The sequence below is a fragment of the Berghia stephanieae genome, chromosome 4 (genome assembly GCF_034508935.2).
Source record: "Berghia stephanieae isolate SIO BIC M18660-M18661 chromosome 4, UCSD_Bste_1.3, whole genome shotgun sequence".
Classification (NCBI taxonomy): Eukaryota; Metazoa; Mollusca; class Gastropoda; order Nudibranchia; family Aeolidiidae; genus Berghia; species Berghia stephanieae.
In genome coordinates this window covers 80,930,580-80,948,065 of record NC_088363.1, presented here as the reverse complement: position 1 = coordinate 80,948,065, position 17,486 = coordinate 80,930,580, and the positions used below count along the sequence as shown (strand labels likewise).

At 38.6% G+C, this 17,486-nt stretch overlaps 1 protein-coding gene across 4 annotated transcripts in view; it reads left to right on the top strand.

The window, feature by feature from the left end:
* LOC144971359 (Y+L amino acid transporter 2-like) overlaps positions 1-17,486 on the top strand; it is a 62,062-nt gene that overhangs the window by 10,791 nt on the left and 33,785 nt on the right. For all 4 annotated transcript variants that reach the window (XM_078912145.1, XM_078912143.1, XM_078912146.1 and 1 more), the window contains exons 3-8: positions 847-972; positions 6,200-6,344; positions 7,185-7,308; positions 8,804-8,907; positions 9,951-10,047; positions 11,492-11,641. In XM_078912145.1, the coding sequence (XP_078768271.1) occupies positions 847-972; positions 6,200-6,344; positions 7,185-7,308; positions 8,804-8,907; positions 9,951-10,047; positions 11,492-11,641 (746 nt within the window). The remainder of the gene's footprint in view (positions 1-846; positions 973-6,199; positions 6,345-7,184; positions 7,309-8,803; positions 8,908-9,950; positions 10,048-11,491; positions 11,642-17,486) is intronic.

Sequence of the window (17,486 nt, the reverse complement as noted above, 5' to 3'; positions counted from 1 at the left end):
AATCAGCTGTCTTTAACACCTAATTTCACACCAATAAAATGTGTGAGAATATTCTGGAGTCGTTGAATATTTTTCTCTATTTCAACGCGTTCCAATCATTTTTCAACGATTACGTATTTACTAAGAAATGACAGGATTTTCCAATGAGAGGGGTGGAAAAACGAATTTTTAAAACACATATTTCTAGTCATTTAAATTTAGATTCCTTTTCAGACTACGTGCCAATCCAGTATTAACATTTTCCGACTACCGTGTCAATCCAATATTAACATTTTCCGACTACCGTGTCAATCCAATATTAACATTTTCAGACTACCGTCACAATCCAGTATTAACATTTTCAGACTACAGTGTCAATCCATATTCACATTTTCAGACTACCGTGTCAATCCAGTATTAACATTTTCAGACTACCGTGTCAATCCAGTATTAACATTTTCAGACTACCGTGTCAATCCAGTATTAACATTTTCCGACTACCGTGTCAATCCAATATTAACATTTTCCGACTACCGTGTCAATCCAATATTAACATTTTCAGACTACCGTGCCAATCCAGTATTAACATTTTCCGACTACCGTGTCAATCCAATATTAACATTTTCCGACTACCGTGTCAATCCAATATTAACATTTTCAGACTACCGTGTCAATCCAGTATTAACATTTTCAGACTACCGTGCCAATCCAGTATTAACATTTTCAGACGACCGTGCCAATCCAGTATTAACATTTTCAGACTACCGTGTCAATCCAGTATTAACATTTTCAAACGCTAAACTACTAAAACATCAAAAATTAAAATTGAATGGACTTTGACCGTATACTGTATCTATATCTCCACAGTGTCAATGGTGGCCATCAATTGTGTGTACATGAAATACGTGACACGGTTCCAGACTCTTCTGTCCAGCTGTAAAGTCATCGCCCTTCTCCTACTCATTGGAGCTGGTATTTACAACATTGCCAAGGGTGAGTGGCTTTGCAAGATGATGAAATTATGTATTTAAAAAATTAGATCTGAACAAGTGAGTATAAACAAAGCAAGAAAAAAAAAGACAAGAGAGTTTGTCCCAGTTTGTATAGCGTCGAATGGACAATAGCATTTGATTGCTATTCGTTGGATAGGGCGCTAGACAATCGCAAAGTAGACCTTCCACAAGATCTAAGAAATCCAGCTACCCAATCACTGCTGAGTGGACAGGGGGGGGGGATCGTAAACAAAGCTTTACTTCACCCGGAACAACCGTAAAGTGAGTACCTGGTCATAACAACAACAGTGTTTGCTCAGTTAAATAAAACAAACAAACAAACAAACAAAGACCATATAAAAACGCCACACGTTTTAACGGTTGCTGTAATGGGATTCAATAATCTGATGTCACGTCCGCCCAGCAATCAGCAGCTTGGTTCTAAACAAAGAAAATCGGTACTCTTTATTCTTCATGCTGGTTCGAACTTTTTCACATATCGTGTGATCAGAATGTATAAAAGTCAAAATATGATCATATTTATAATAATGTTTTTCTCCTCTGGATATACTTTTTGCTCGCCGGAGAAGTATTCCAAAAGGCTGGTGATGGAGATAACGGTGTCCGCCATTATTCCGATAGTTTAGAACCAGTTACTATGCGTCAGCAGATTAAGTGAATATTGCGTTACATATAAACACTATACATTTTTTTAACATAAAAAAATGCGTCACCAACGTTTTGCTAACACTTAGGACGCATAGAGAGATATGACGTCACGAATTCCTTTAAAGTGACTCATTTATGTGCCGCTATGTGGTCCTGTGGAATGAGCCTCGCCTTCGAAATCGGAAGGTCCTGAGTTCGAGCCCCGCTCGGCGCATAGTTGAGTCCTTGGAAACGGCTCTTTACTCTCATTCTCTCACCGTTGTCAGCTGTAAAACGAGTACCTGGCCGTTAACAGCGTTGTCTCCGTCCGGAAAAAAAATGTAGTATCGCCTAACAGGCGTCATGTCTCATTCTACATGTTACGTGTTGCTGTTGGTCAGGGACCCCGTGTAAAGCGCTTTGAATACATTTAGTGGATATTGCGCTGTATAAAAGTTCAATTTAACAAACAATAGTGATACTAAGACTTGGGACGCATAGAGAGAAATGCATTTTCAAACTGTTTAGAGTGAGTGACTCATTCATTCTTTTGTCAATGGGATATTTCTTGTTGTTGTCGTCACAGATCTTATCTGAAGGGTTTCGGACGTAGAGAAGATTGTTATGGTTTTATCTATTGTCGAAATAATTTCACAATGTACAATGGCGAATTAAGATAACATTGAATGAAGAGTTAAAAAGTAATTGTCATTGTCTTTTTTTCTGTCTTTCTATCTGTCTATCTTTCTCTATAGATAGTTCGTAGATGACGTCACTCGGGTCTTTGTTATTGTTTTTTGCCATCCGCTTTTATGAGTAATGCTCACTGAACTGTATTAACCCGACTATAAACGTTCATGGATACACACACTTTTGTGTGTTGGTCCGTTAAACTTCCGGATGGTAATGTTATGAGCTTCTTAGCCAAGCGCATACTATCTATATATACGGGTCTAATAACCTAAATTAAGGATGGCTTATGAAGTCCCGATAGCTTAGTTGGTAGAGTACTCGCTTCACACGCAAAGGAAGCGAGATCAATCCCGGATGCAGACGAGATTTTTCACTGACTCCCTGTCCACCCAGCAGTGATTGGGTAGCTGGGTCTGGAGGAAAGTACTTTGCGATAGGTCCAAAGGATAGCAGGCACTTGCTATTGTCCGATTCACGCTATAGAAACAGGAATAAACTCCGGCTCCATAGGCCTCGTGGCTCTGAAGGACTACCTTATTTTCTAAATTTATTGTTGTCATGACAATACTCTCGTACCAACAGAAAATACTGTTCATTACAACAATGTTAAATCAAGCCTATTATTTTCCTTTTGGTAATTTACACGTTGACCAAAACCGTTCCAACATGACACTGTTTTGATAAGTATGATACCATGATGTGGCAGGTAGAACGAAAGGCAAATTTAGAAATTAAGGAGTAGGCACCGGTGTTAGATAAAGAACTGAACACGTTTGTATGAAAGGTGCCAGACAAAGCAAGAAAGAAAAATACAAGGAAAAAACCATCCCAAAAAAAAAACCCAGTCGACCTCGACTGGGGATCAGACCTCAGACCTTCTAATGACCGGTCAGACATGCTACCATAATATGTGAGTAGCTGACTTTCAAAAGGTCCTGAGTCGCATCCTGAGAGAAAATGAGTTAACAATCTCAAGCTATCGTTTGGACTCCATAGAATCACCAGAGAGAATTTGGAATTTCCAAACACTCAGGGTATTGTTCTATGAGGGCACACTAGACACGTATTTTTCTCTTTAAGACAATAAATAAAATGACCCAAAATTCCGGTTTTCTTTGAATGATGAAAATGGGACTTAGTGCGTTTTGAAAGTCACCAACTCATGTAATGGTAGCACGTCTGACCGGTAATCAGAGGTCTGACGTTCGATCCCCAGTCGAGGCCGACGGATTATTTGAGATGCTTTTTTTCTTGTATTTTTCTTTCTTGATGTGTCCGGTACCTTTCGATCATACACACTTGTTCGGATCTTTATAGAACAGAATAATTAGGTGCCCCAAACGTAAACAAATGTCAATAAGCACATGGCAAACCACATGTTCCTGTCTTGACAGCTCAAGTTCCAATGTAAATTATAGAAAAAAATAACCTTTAAAATTTGGCTGTAGGTGGCAAAAGAAACACATATTCATAAATACTCGATCATGCATCAAATAATGTCTAGATATGGATATTTTATGGAACAAAAGGTAAAATTTATCAAAAGTTACAGTCTATCTATTTTTAGACCAGAGCAAATTATTGCGCTGGTGTGAACAAAACAAGAATTATTCGGAGCCTGATTTTCAGAATAATTTAGTCTTATATTATTATTTCTGCAACTGTTAGATTTTATGTAAACATATTTTCAATACTGAAAGTGTATTGCCTACAACTCAAACTACAAAATTGGGAGACCTATATTGTGCGTAAATTTTTCCGGTCCCTAACGAAAATCACTAGCAACTTGTTATTGTTTACGTTCGGGGCACCTGCTTTATAGAACGAGACCTTTTCCCAGTTAATCGAGCCCTTAATGGATTTTGGCTGTCGGGGCTTTGTGACCTTGAATAATATAGTAGTTACACTCTTATCGCAAAGAGGTTTTGAGTGTCATTTAATAATCGTCTTTATCTGATATATTATTTGTAATTGTTATCTTTTGGGGTTTTATGGGTTTTTTTTGCATTCGGTGTCAATGTGTATTTTGAATATATTGTTATCTTAAAAATGACAATAATAATAATAATAATAATAATAATAATAATAATAATAATAATAATAATAATAATAATAATAATAATAATAATAATAATAATAATAATAATAATGATAATAATAATGAGAAGAAGAAGAAGAAGAAGAAGAAGAAGAAGAAGAAGAAGAAGAAGAAGAAGAAGAAGAAGAAGAAGAAGAAGAAGAAGAAGAAGAAGAAGAAGAAGAAGAAGAAGAAGAAGAAGAAGAAGAAGAAGGAGGAGGAGGAGGAGGAGGAGGAGGAGGAGGAGGAGGAGAAGAAGAAGAAGAAGAAGAAGAAGAAGAAGAAGAAGAAGAAGAAGAAGAAGAAGAAGAAGAAGAAGAAGAAGAAGAAGAATATCAAGTCTTTTACCATCATTGCCATTGTTTATATTATTCGGAATGTCCAAAAGGGGAGGCGTGGCTATGTTTTATGTGTATGTAAAATACTCACAACATCCGCCAGTCGGATACAAATACCAACACACAAACGTTGATTGATAATAGCCGACAGTGTAAATAAAAACAATAACAAAGAACTGAGTGAGTTGTCGTTAGTAGAGCTAAAGCCAACAAGTAATTCCATTGGTTGAACAATTGAATACAACTCACGATTTGTTTCCTTTTGTGGCCAAAGACTTGTCTTTTGAAGTCATTTTTGGTCAGTGTCAGTTAACGATGGCTACGGTCAGGCTATAGATAGAACGAAGATGACGTCATTTTGGTCTTTGTTATCAGTTTTGCCATCCGCGTTTATGAGTTGTTCTCACTAAATTGTATTAACCAGACTATAAAAGTTCATAGTGACACAGAGTTTGTGTGTTGGTCCGTTATACTTCCGGATGGCAATGTTGTGAACTCCTTGGCCAAGCGCATTCTATCTATATATAGAACGAAGATGACGTCATTTTGGTCTTTGTTATCAGTTTTGCCATCCCCGTTTATGAGTAATACTCACTAAACGGTATTATCCATACTATAAACGTTCATGATTACACATAGCTTGTGTGTTGGTCCGTTATACTTCGGGATGGCAATGTTATGAACTTCTTAGCCATGCGCATACTATCTATAAGTTAACGATGGCTACGGTCAGGCTATAGAGAGTATGCAGATGACGTCATTCAGGCCTTTGTTATTGTTTTTGCCATCCGCGTTTGTGAGTTGTTCTCACTAAACTGTATTAACCAGACTATAAAAGTTCATGGTTACACAGAGTTTGTGTGTTGGTCCGTTATACTTCCGGGTGGCAATGTTGTGAACTCCTTGGCCAAGCGCATTCTATCTATAGAGCAGTATAATAAGGTGCCCCAAACAAAGGTCAAGAAGCACATGGCAAACCACATGTTCCTGTCTTGACAGCTCAAGTTCCAATGTAAATTATAGAAAAAAATAACCTTTAAAATTTGGCTGTTAGGTGGCAAAAGAAACACATATTCATAAATACTCGATCATGCATCAAATAATGTCTAGATATGGATATTTTATGGAACAAAAGGTAAAATTTATCAAAAGTTACAGTCTATCTATTTTTAGACCAGAGCAAATTATTGCGCTGGTGTGAACAAAACGAGAATTATTCGGAGCCTGATTTTCAGAATAATTTAGTCTTATATTATTATTTCTACAACTGTTAGATTTTATGAAAACATATTTTCAATACTGAAAGTGTATTGCCTACAACTCAAACTACAAAATTGGGAGACCTATATTGTGCGTAAATTTTCCCGGTCCCTAACGGAAATCACTAGCAACTTGTTATTGTTTACGTTTGGGGCGCCTAATTATACTGCTCTATAAGTTAACGATGGCTATAATGTGACCCATCTTTTCAGGGAAGACGGAATACTTTGAGGACATGTTCGAAGGGACAACCAACGAGCCTGGCAAGATCGCTCTGGCCTTCTTCTACTCCATCTTCTCCTACGGGGGGTGGCAGGTGATGACCACCATGCTAGAAGAAATGAAAAACCCCGCCAGGTAAAATATATTCATGCTATGCATTTAAATTGAATGCTCACCATGTCTGCCAGCCTGCTCAAACATTATATTGACACACAAAACTGTAATGTGTAACCTTTGATGGGTCATTGATTAGAATAATTTAACTTTGATTGTACAAACTTTAAAATAAGCTTTGTAATCATGTAACTGTATAAATGAATACATTATTTATTGTCGGTAAAAGTACATATTATGCATACATCGTTTATACATAGCAACAACTAGTAACAATGGCAACAAGATATAATAGAAATAATTTGTAACAAAAAATAATGATGTATATTTTCTGAATAAAATCTGATTTAAAATCAGTAAGCCCTTTAAGGCTTTTCATTGATACAATGTAGTTGGCGATCTATCTTACTGAGGAGTCTTTAGGGGTCATAAGGCCGTTGGAGACGGATTATATACTATTTTCTGCAGCGTAAATGGATGGCAGCAATTTCTTGCTACCCTTTGGATATGGCGCCAGTCTATTGCAAAATACTTTCAGCCAAATCGATTGCTGATTGGACAGGGGTTTTAGGTTTTCAGAAGTAAAATCTAGAGTTCAGCAGGAATCTATCAAGGTCCCTTTGCGTTTTAATCGAGTGCTCTATCAGCTGTTACCTAGACCCATAATATTGAATGCAAAGGATTTGGTTTTTGCCCCTCTAGCAGCTTCTCGTTTCTTCCTCGAATATAAAAACTTATCTCAAACTGAAATGCGGCTGACACCTGGGTTACTTCATTTTTAAAATAATAAATGGACTCTACATAGAAGTTCCCCTTCGAAATGACATAAAAAAAGTATTTCATTTTTCAAACTATTTTCAGAGACCCGCCTCTATCCGTGTTCATCTCATTCTGTGTGGTCATCTCCAAGTACATCATGACGAATGCTGCCTACGCCACTTTGATGTCACCCCAAGAAATCATTAACTCTCCAGCAGTTGCTTTGGTAAGAAAGTTGTGTGTCTAGTTCTTACGATGTATAAATATTTGCAAGTTAGATTACATACGTTCATATAATATCAGTGACAAAGAGGGAAAAAAGGGCAATGGTTTAAGATAAATATCTGAAAAATTGTGCATGAAAATTGATTGATTCTTTGTTAATTGGGGGGGTTTCTGGTATGTTTTTAAGGGTTTTACGGTAATAGCAACACATTAAGGTCATATCAGCGACAGTAAAAAAGAAGAAAATGGGATATTAAAAAGTTCTAGAATTACAATTAAAGCACAAAAGAAAAGGTAAAGCAAAGGGGAATTGGTTCAAATAGGAGACAAAAGTAGATTCTAAGAACACACTATTGAAGTAGGTTGCATGAAAATTGTCAGAAAACGCATGAGGAGAAATGCAAGGAAGAAAACATTCCAATAATCCTCTTTCCTCGACTTCTGGTCAGACAAATGGGCAGTAGATTGTACTATTTATCTGTGGTGATAGCAGGTCTTCCCGGTGTGGTCTTGTGGTATGACACTCGATTTCTGATCGGAAGGTCATGGGTTCGAACCTCGCTCGGTGCTTGGTTGAGTCCTTGGAAAGGACTCTTTACTCACATTCTCTCATTGTACTCAGTACCTGCTCGTTAACAGCATTGTCTCTGTCCGGAAAAAAAATGAAAATTCGCCTAACAAGCGTCATGTCCCGTCCTACGTGTTAAGTGTTGCTGTTCACCAGGGTCCCCTTCGAGTGCTTTCAACACGTTTAGTGGATATTGCACTATATAATAAGCTCATTGTTTTAAAATCAGGAGGTTCGACCCCAAGTCGAGAATAGGATTTTTATGGATGTATCATTCACAGTTTTTCAGTCCACTTAATAGCTGGTCTGAAAATCGAACGCAATGGGAGCGATCTAAAGTCATGCTTTCGTCTAACATGATCGAGTCATCGATCACATGATTTGTTGCTGTACAATGATTGGATATTTTTTAACAATAAATGGAAACACGCTGCTTTGTTTATGAAATTGTAAACTGAACCATAGATCAAGCTGAAGAAAATGACCAATAGGGTTCAACAGTCGTGACGTCACTTCCCTCGTAATGTCGCATAGCAACTGCTTCTTAAATGTCGGAACAATGGCGGACGCCATTATCTCAATCACCGCCCTTGTGGAAATACTTCTCCGACGAGTAAGTGTATACAGAGGAGAAAAACATTATTTGCAGGTCTAGTCACCCAAATTGTCATGGGCTGACGCCTGGGTTATTCCAGTATTCCCTTGGAACAGACCCTAGAGACAAAATAGGATGAATAAATGGAATATTTTTTCAAATTATTTTTATTGTAATAATACATCGCATGATAAACCCATTTTGGCTTCCCCAGATAAACTTAAATCTGAATATACTTATATTGGGTCTCTGTGAAAACGCCTAAAATTTGCAGAATTCATCTTTTTATTTTGAACGATTTGTGATTTTTTTTTTTTTTTTTGTTCACACCAGGACTTTGTCGACCTTCTTTACAGTCCATTGGTAGCTTTGATATCAGCGCTGGTGGCATTGACGTCTATAGGAGCTCTCAACGCATCGATCATGGGACACTCCAGGTATGGCACGGTTTTGATATCATATACTTTATTTTGTCAAGAATTTTTTTTTTCATATTTATGTAAATTATTAACAACTTCGTAGTAGTGTTTTAGAACGGCAATAAAACTATTGAACATAATTCGAAGTTGACGTCACTCAGCTCTTTGTTATTGTTTTTTGCCATCCGCGTTTATGAGTGATTCTCACTAATCGGTATTAACCTGACTATAAACGTTCATGGTTACACAAAGTTTTGTGTGTTGTCGGTTATACTTCCGGATGGCAATGTTGTGAGCTCCTTAGCCAAGCGCATACTATCTATTATTATTATTATTATTATTATTATTATTATTATTATTATTATTATTATTATTATTATTATTATTATTATTATTATTATTGAACGTATTGATGTTATTACGATTGTTGTATTTTTGTGTGTTGTATCAGTTTATTTTTTGGTTCCATTTACCTTTTTTTTTTTTTTTTTCCACTTCATGTATGTTGGCATCAAATTGTTGATTTATTGGCGAAAGCCTAAGATTGAATAAACTTCGAAACTTTGAAACTTCTATAGAGTCAAGCCCTAAAAGACAACTTAACCAAGGGGTCAATTCTTATAGATAGTGTGCGCTTGGCTAAGAAACTCACAACATTGCCATCCGGAAGTATAACGGACCAACACACAGAACTCTGTGTAACCTTGAACGTTTAGAGTCAGTTAATTAAGTGAGAATTACTCATAAACATGGATGGCAAAAAAAACAAAACAATAACAAAGACCTGAGTACCGGTAAGTATCAAAATAAGAAATTAAGGAACAGGCACCTGTGTAAGATAAAGAAAAGAAAAAGTGTGTATGAAAGGTCTGAGTAAGGTCAAAAGGCCCGAGATTCGATCCCCAGTCGAGGTCGACTGATTTTTTGGGATGTATTTTTTTTCTTGTATTTTTCTCTCTTGCTTTGTCTGGCACCTTTCATACGTACTGATAAGACTAGATATGTCGAATTCCTATCTATAATCCCACAACATTCATGTTCTACGACTCTTTCATTTCCAGGCTTCTCTTCGGCGGTGCCAAGTCAGGCCAGTTGCCTCAAATTCTTGGAATGGTCCACGTGAAGTACCTCACACCCTGGCCTTCTATATTTGTATTTGTAAGTAACACGCTCATCATCTATGACTAAAAGTTAAAAGATAAGAAATAAAAAAGAAAAAATATAATAAAAATTTAAGAAATTTATAAAAATGAAACAAAATTACAAAACCAACCAAACAAACAACAATGGGGGCGATCTATATTCCTGTTTTTTTTTTTAGCTAAAAGTTGAGCTTTATATAGAACAATATCCACTAAATGTGCTCAAAGCGCTTTACAAGGGGTCCCTGGTCAACAGCAACATTTAACATGTAGCACTGGACATGACGCATGTTAGGCGATATTTCAATTTTTCGCACAAAGACAACGCTGCTAACGGCCAGGTACTCATTTTACACCTGAGTACGGTGAGAGTATGTGAGTAAAAAGCCTTTTCCAATGACTCAACTATGCGCCGAGCGCGAGGCTCGAACCCAGGACCTTCCGATCCGAAAGCGAGTGTCATACCACTAGACCACATAGCCGTTTTCGTACAACCCTGTCATCGATCATATGGTTTGTTGCTGTACAACAAATGGACATTTTCTCTATAAACGTAAACACGATGATGTGTATTTGAAAGTTATAAACATACACATGTGTCAAGCTGAACAAAATGACTAATCGTGGTGTTAGATGTTTCAAAAGCTGTGAACCCTTTTCACTATGTGGCTCACATTGAACACATTTTGCAATGTGACCAATGCCCTTGGCCACATGGAAAGGTAATATAGATCATCCCCATTATCATGGTCTCATCGCTGTGATAGAAATACTATCGAACCAATGCAAAGCATTCTCCATTCCAACAATGGTAAATCAAAATCGGCGATCAGACCTGTATATATGTAGTCATGGGGACACAATCAATGACATTCCCCTAAAAGACTTTATTTATGGCGATGTGGTCTAGTGGCATGACACTCGCTTTCGGATCGGAAGGTCCTGAGTTAGAGCTTCGCTCGGCGCATTGTTGAATCCATGGAAAAGGCTCCTTTACTAACTACTACTCTTTCACTGTACTCAGGTGTAAAATGAGTACCTGGCCGTTGTCTCTGTCGAAAAAATTGTAATATCGCCTAATAATAACAGGCGTCATGTCTTGTTCTCCATGTTAATTGTTGCTGTTGGTTAGGGACCCTCTGTAAAGCGCTTTGAGCACATTAAGTGGATATTGCTTTGTATAAAAGCTCAAGTATGTGTTTTTTGGGGTTTTTTAAACGCTCTCTATTTTTCTATGATGTTGTTTTCTGGAAGTGTCACATGGGACAGGATCAATGATAATTCTCTAATCGCCTCTATTTTTCTATGATTTTGTTTTCTGGAAGTGTCACATGGGACACGATCAATGATAATTCTCTAATCGCCTCTATTTTTCTATGATTTTGTTTTCTGGAAGTGTCACATGGGACACGATCAATGATAATTCTCTAATCGCCTAATTTTTCTCTGACTCCATCCAGACCGTGGTATCTCTACTGATGTTGTTTTCTGGAGGTGTCACCGACATGATGGAGTTCATCTCTCTATTCTCCACCATCATGAATCTCGTGGTCATTCTGTCACTGTTACATCTCAGGTACACTCAGCCCGACCACCCCAGGCCTTATAAGGTGAGTTGAAACGTAGCCTTCGTAAAGTTGAAAACGGTAAGGGCTGCCTGAAGCCGGTGATCGTAAAATACTAACGAAAGAGTGAAAATGGAAAGGCTTCGTATGGGAACAAAACAGACAATGGACGTTTCGGGTACAAACGCTTCGTCAGCACAACAATACACAAATAAACGTGGAAAACAAATAAAATATAATGAAAAATAACTTGTATCGTCTGTACTCAATGGTGGTTGCAGTATGAATGAAATGTTAGAAGACAATAGAGAATAAAAAATTTTTTTCGCGGCGGTGGTGGGGTTTGAACCTGCGACCTTATTGGTACAACTCCGCCTGGCAGGTGAGAGCGTGGCTCTACCGTGTGAGCTATCCACGAACACAAAAATATTCGTTTCAAACCCAAAGTCATTTCTAGATCCCTCTCTCACCCACTTCTTGAGATCGCCGATTCGTTCACCACCATCGCGAAATAATTTTGACCAGCAGTTAAGCTTAATAGCCAATATTCTCATCACAAACATATAACATAGAAACGATTGAGACATTGAGTATGCTCCGGTGTATGGGGTGAATTTTTAATTCAGAAAAGTGAGTGGAGCAGGCACTTATGTTGGTAACAACAAGATATGAAGTGAGTAGAAAAGTGCCAGAAGACAATAGAGAATAAAAATTTTTTTCGCGGCGGTGGTGGGGTTTGAACCTGCGACCTTATTGGTACGACAACTCCGCCTGGCAGGTGAGAGCGTGGCTCTACCGTGTGAGCTATCCACGAACACAAAAATATTCGTTTCAAACCCAAAGTCATTTCTAGATCCCTCTCTCACCCACTTCTTGAGATCGCCGATTCGTTCACCACCATCGCGAAGTAATTTTGACCAGCAGTTAAGCTTAATAGCCAATATTCTCATCACAAACATATAACATAGAAACACTTCATATCTTGTTGTTACCAACATAAGTGCCTGCTCCACTCACTTTTCTGAATTAAAAATTCACCCCATACACCGGAGCATACTCAATGTCTCAATCGTTTCTATGTTATATGTTTGTGATGAGAATATTGGCTATTAAGCTTAACTGCTGGTCAAAATTATTTCGCGATGGTGGTGAACGAATCGGCGATCTCAAGAAGTGGGTGAGAGAGGGATCTAGAAATGACTTTGGGTTTGAAACGAATATTTTTGTGTTCGTGGATAGCTCACACGGTAGAGCCACGCTCTCACCTGCCAGGCGGAGTTGTCGTACCAATAAGGTCGCAGGTTCAAACCCCACCACCGCCGCGAAAAAAATTTTTATTCTCTATTGTCTTCTGGCACTTTTCTACTCACTTCACATCTTGTTGTTACCAACATAAGTGCCTGCTCCACTCACTTTTCTGAATTAAAAATTCACCCCATACACCGGAGCATACTCAATGTCTCAATCGTTTCTATGTTATATGTTTGTGATGAGAATATTGGCTATTAAGCTTAACTGCTGGTCAAAATTATTTCGCGATGGTGGTGAACGAATCGGCGATCTCAAGAAGTGGGTGAGAGAGGGATCTAGAAATGACTTTGGGTTTGAAACGAATATTTTTGTGTTCGTGGATAGCTCACACGGTAGAGCCACGCTCTCACCTGCCAGGCGGAGTTGTCGTACCAATAAGGTCGCAGGTTCAAACCCCACCACCGCCGCGAAAAAAATTTTTATTCTCTATTGTCTTTTGGCACTTTTCTACTCACTTCATATCTTGTTGTTACCAACATAAGTGCCTGCTCCACTCACTTTTCTGAATTAAAAATTCACCCCATACACCGGAGCATACTCAATGTCTCAATCGTTTCTATGTTATATGTTTGTGATGAGAATATTGGCTATTAAGCTTAACTGCTGGTCAAAATTATTTCGCGATGGTGGTGAACGAATCGGCGATCTCAAGAAGTGGGTGAGAGAGGATCTAGAAATGACTTTGGGTTTGAAACGAATATTTTTGTGTTCGTGGATAGCTCACACGGTAGAGCCACGCTCTCACCTGCCAGGCGGAGTTGTCGTACCAATAAGGTCGCAGGTTCAAACCCCACCACCGCCGCGAAAAATTTTTTTATTCTCTATTGTCTTCTGGCACTTTTCTACTCACTTCATATCTTGTTGTTACCAACATAAGTGCCTGCTCCACTCACTTTTCTGAATTAAAAATTCACCCCATACACCGGAGCATACTCAATGTCTCAATCGTTTCTATGTTATATGTTTGTGATGAGAATATTGGCTATTAAGCTTAACTGCTGGTCAAAATTATTTCGCGATGGTGGTGAACGAATCGGCGATCTCAAGAAGTGGGTGAGAGAGGGATCTAGAAATGACTTTGGGTTTGAAACGAATATTTTTGTGTTCGTGGATAGCTCACACGGTAGAGCCACGCTCTCACCTGCCAGGCGGAGTTGTCGTACCAATAAGGTCGCAGGTTCAAACCCCACCACCGCCGCGAAAAAAAAATTTTTATTCTCTATTGTCTTCTGGCACTTTTCTACTCACTTCATATCTTGTTGTTACCAACATAAGTGCCTGCTCCACTCACTTTTCTGAATGAAATGTTAGCGTGGCGTGGGTAGAGGATAGGGTGCCCCAGGGGGGTGATCTAATTGATAAGCAAAGGTCAGCGTCAGGGAACAGAACTTTCCAGACTATAATGGAAGATTCATAGTCATTTACCTTCCTAGCTCTCTCTCATTGTGTCCAATCATCCACTTTTTCATCCATTAATATACATATAGACCCAGCTATCACTCGGCTGTTTACTCGCCCTCTCTCACCTCCCCTCCACCCTTTCTCTCTCTCACTCTCTCTCTCTCTCGCTCTCTCTCTCTCTCTCTCTCTCTCTCTTTCTTTTTCTTTCTTTTCTTTCTTTCTTTCTTTGTCCCCCCCTCCCTCTTTCTCCCTCCCCCCCTCTCTCTCTCTCTCTGATTCCCCCTCTTACCGGTCCGCCTCAAACCAACCCCCCGCCCCCCGCCCCCTCCCCCCCTTTTTTTTTTTTTTTTTTTTTTTTATTTTAATTTTTTTTCTTTTATTAATTCTCTCTCTCTCTCTCTCTCTCTCTCCTCTCTCTCTCTCTCTCTCTCTCTCTCTCTCTCTCTCTCTCTCCCTTCTCTCCCCTCTTTTCTGACCATCTACCTATCTATCTGCCTATCCATCTATCTATTTATTGGTGTATTCCACTTTACTATCGCATCGTTCCTTCGCGAAGATTCGACCTTCGCTCATCCAACAACCCCCCCCCCCCCCCCCACCTCCGCCGTGACCCTTTCACCTCGCCCCCTCCACCCCCCCCCCCCTACTGTTCCACTATAGCGTTCTATACTACTACTACTACTACTACTACTACTACTACTACTACTACTACTACTACTACTATACTACTACTACTACTACTACTACTACTACTACTACTACTAACAATATGTCTTTTATCTTCCATTATAGTCTGGAAAGTTCTGTTCCCTGACGCTGACCTTTGCTTATCAATTAGATCACCCCCTGGGGCACCCTATCCTCTACCCACGCCACGCTAACATTTCATTCATACTGCAACCACCATTGAGTACAGACGATACAAGTTATTTTTCATTATATTTTATTTGTTTTCCACGTTTATTTGTGTATTGTTGTGCTGACGAAGGGTTTGTACCCGAAACGTCCATTGTCTGTTTTGTTCCCATACGAAGCCTTTCCATTTTCACTCTTTCCTTCGTAAAGTTATAGCCTGACACTGACCAAAAAATGACGTTAAAAGGCCAGTCTTTTGCCATAAAAGAAAACAAATCGTGAGTTGTATTCAATAGTCCAACCAATGAAATAACTTGTTTCCTTGAGCAGCTCTTCTTACGACAACTCACTAGACGCTACATAAACCTAAAAAATGACGTCAACTGCCAGTCCTAGAGGGTTCAAGTGTCAGGCTATATAATATGTTAACGATGTCTACGGTTGAAAGCATAATGGAAAGCAGAAGTCGTGACGTCACACTTTCCTCTCTTCCGGTTTAAAATTAATATGAAGTGTATAACCAACCTCCAGAGGTTTAACTATGAATAAGCTACATATTGAATTATAGTGTTATATTTCTAAATTTTGGTAGTAGTATGTATAGGCAGATTCTTATCATTACCACGGCCCTACAAGAACGGACATCAAAAATGCCTAAACAAAAGGATTTTTTTTTAGGCCGTAAAAAGCACGGATGGATGCTCTTTATTGACGACGAGTATTTATTTAGGCCAGAAAATAAGAATGCCATCACTCTAAAATCAGAAGATCAGTTGCGTAATGTATGTACCCAGTCCTCCGAGAACTGGCTTAACACTAACAATTATGAGATTGGAACCAGTATTTTGACATCTGCAGTTTTATTTCCCTATTGTGACCGACAATAATGGCCTATACAATTCCTGACCGATGCTGAGAATTAACCAATAGATTTTTGACCAATCAAAACATGGAATTGGTGACACACCTTCACACGTGTTCAGATTAGCATGGTTGGTTGTTTATATAGATAGTATGCAGATGACGTCACTCAGGCCTTTGTTATTGTTTTTGCCATCCGCATTTGTGAGTTAGTTGTTCTCACTAAACTGTGTTAACCAGACTATAAAAGTTCATGGTTACACAGTTTGTGTGTTGGTCCGTTATACTTCCGGGTGGCAATGTTGTGAACTCCTTGGCCAAGCGCATTCTATCTATAATAATGTGAATGAAATCGACCTTTATATCTGATCATTGTTATTGTTTTTATACCTTTGGTTACTAAAGTTATCTCACTATTTTCTCGATCGTATTATAAACGTTTAAGTTTACACATTGTTTTCAGTGTTGGTTCTGTAGATAGTTCGAAGATGACGTCACTCAGGTTTTTGTTATTGTTTTTTGCCATCCGCGTTTATGAGTAATTCTCACTAAACTGTATTAACCAGACTATAGACGATCATGGTTACACATAGTTTTGTGTGTTGGTCCGTTATACTTCTGGATGGCAATGTTGTGAACTTCTAAGCCAAATGCATACTATATATTGATCAAGGCAGAGTAGAACAGTGGATATTTTACTTAGACGCATACCATCGATAATCAAACCTGGGCAGTTTGCTATATTTACCAATCACTGCTAGTGTTTACTTTATAATGACTATCCGAAAGCGTGTTTATCTAAATGTCTATTGTATTACAACACCTTATCTTCAGATCTAAAATGAAAATAGGCAACAAAAGTGGGATGTCATTGAACTGGTTCCAATCTCCGTGGAAGTGTAAAACCAGTCCTCCGTTGGATTGGGCGCGTACTTAACTTTCCACATCTGATCTTCTCGTTTCAAATCACTGCTATCTTTTTTTAGCCTAAATAAATACCAGTCGTCAATAAATATCATCGATCTTTGCTATGTTACGTCTCGTTATCCTAAGAATCTGCCGATACATCCGCTATCAAAATAGTTATACCGCCTTATGATTCAATGTGTAACCTTTTCATTGTTTATGCATTGCCTGAATAACTTTTTACATACTTCCAATGAGTTTTGAACCGTAAAAGAGAGGTGGGTGTGACGTCACGAATTCTGCTTCCCAATGCGACCGATAAGATTAGCCTATACAATTTTTGACCGATATCGGGAATAGGAAAACAATGTCATGACATCAAACCTTCTACTCTTTGGGTTCGAGTCCCGCTTTTAGAGGCGAACAGTGGAGGTGCTTTACTCTCATGCTCCCAACGTACTCTTGTGTAAAATGAGTAAACTTGCTGTAAACAACTCTCTCTCTCTCTCTCTCTCTCTCTCTCTCTCTCTCTCTCTCTCTCTCACTCTCTCAGAAA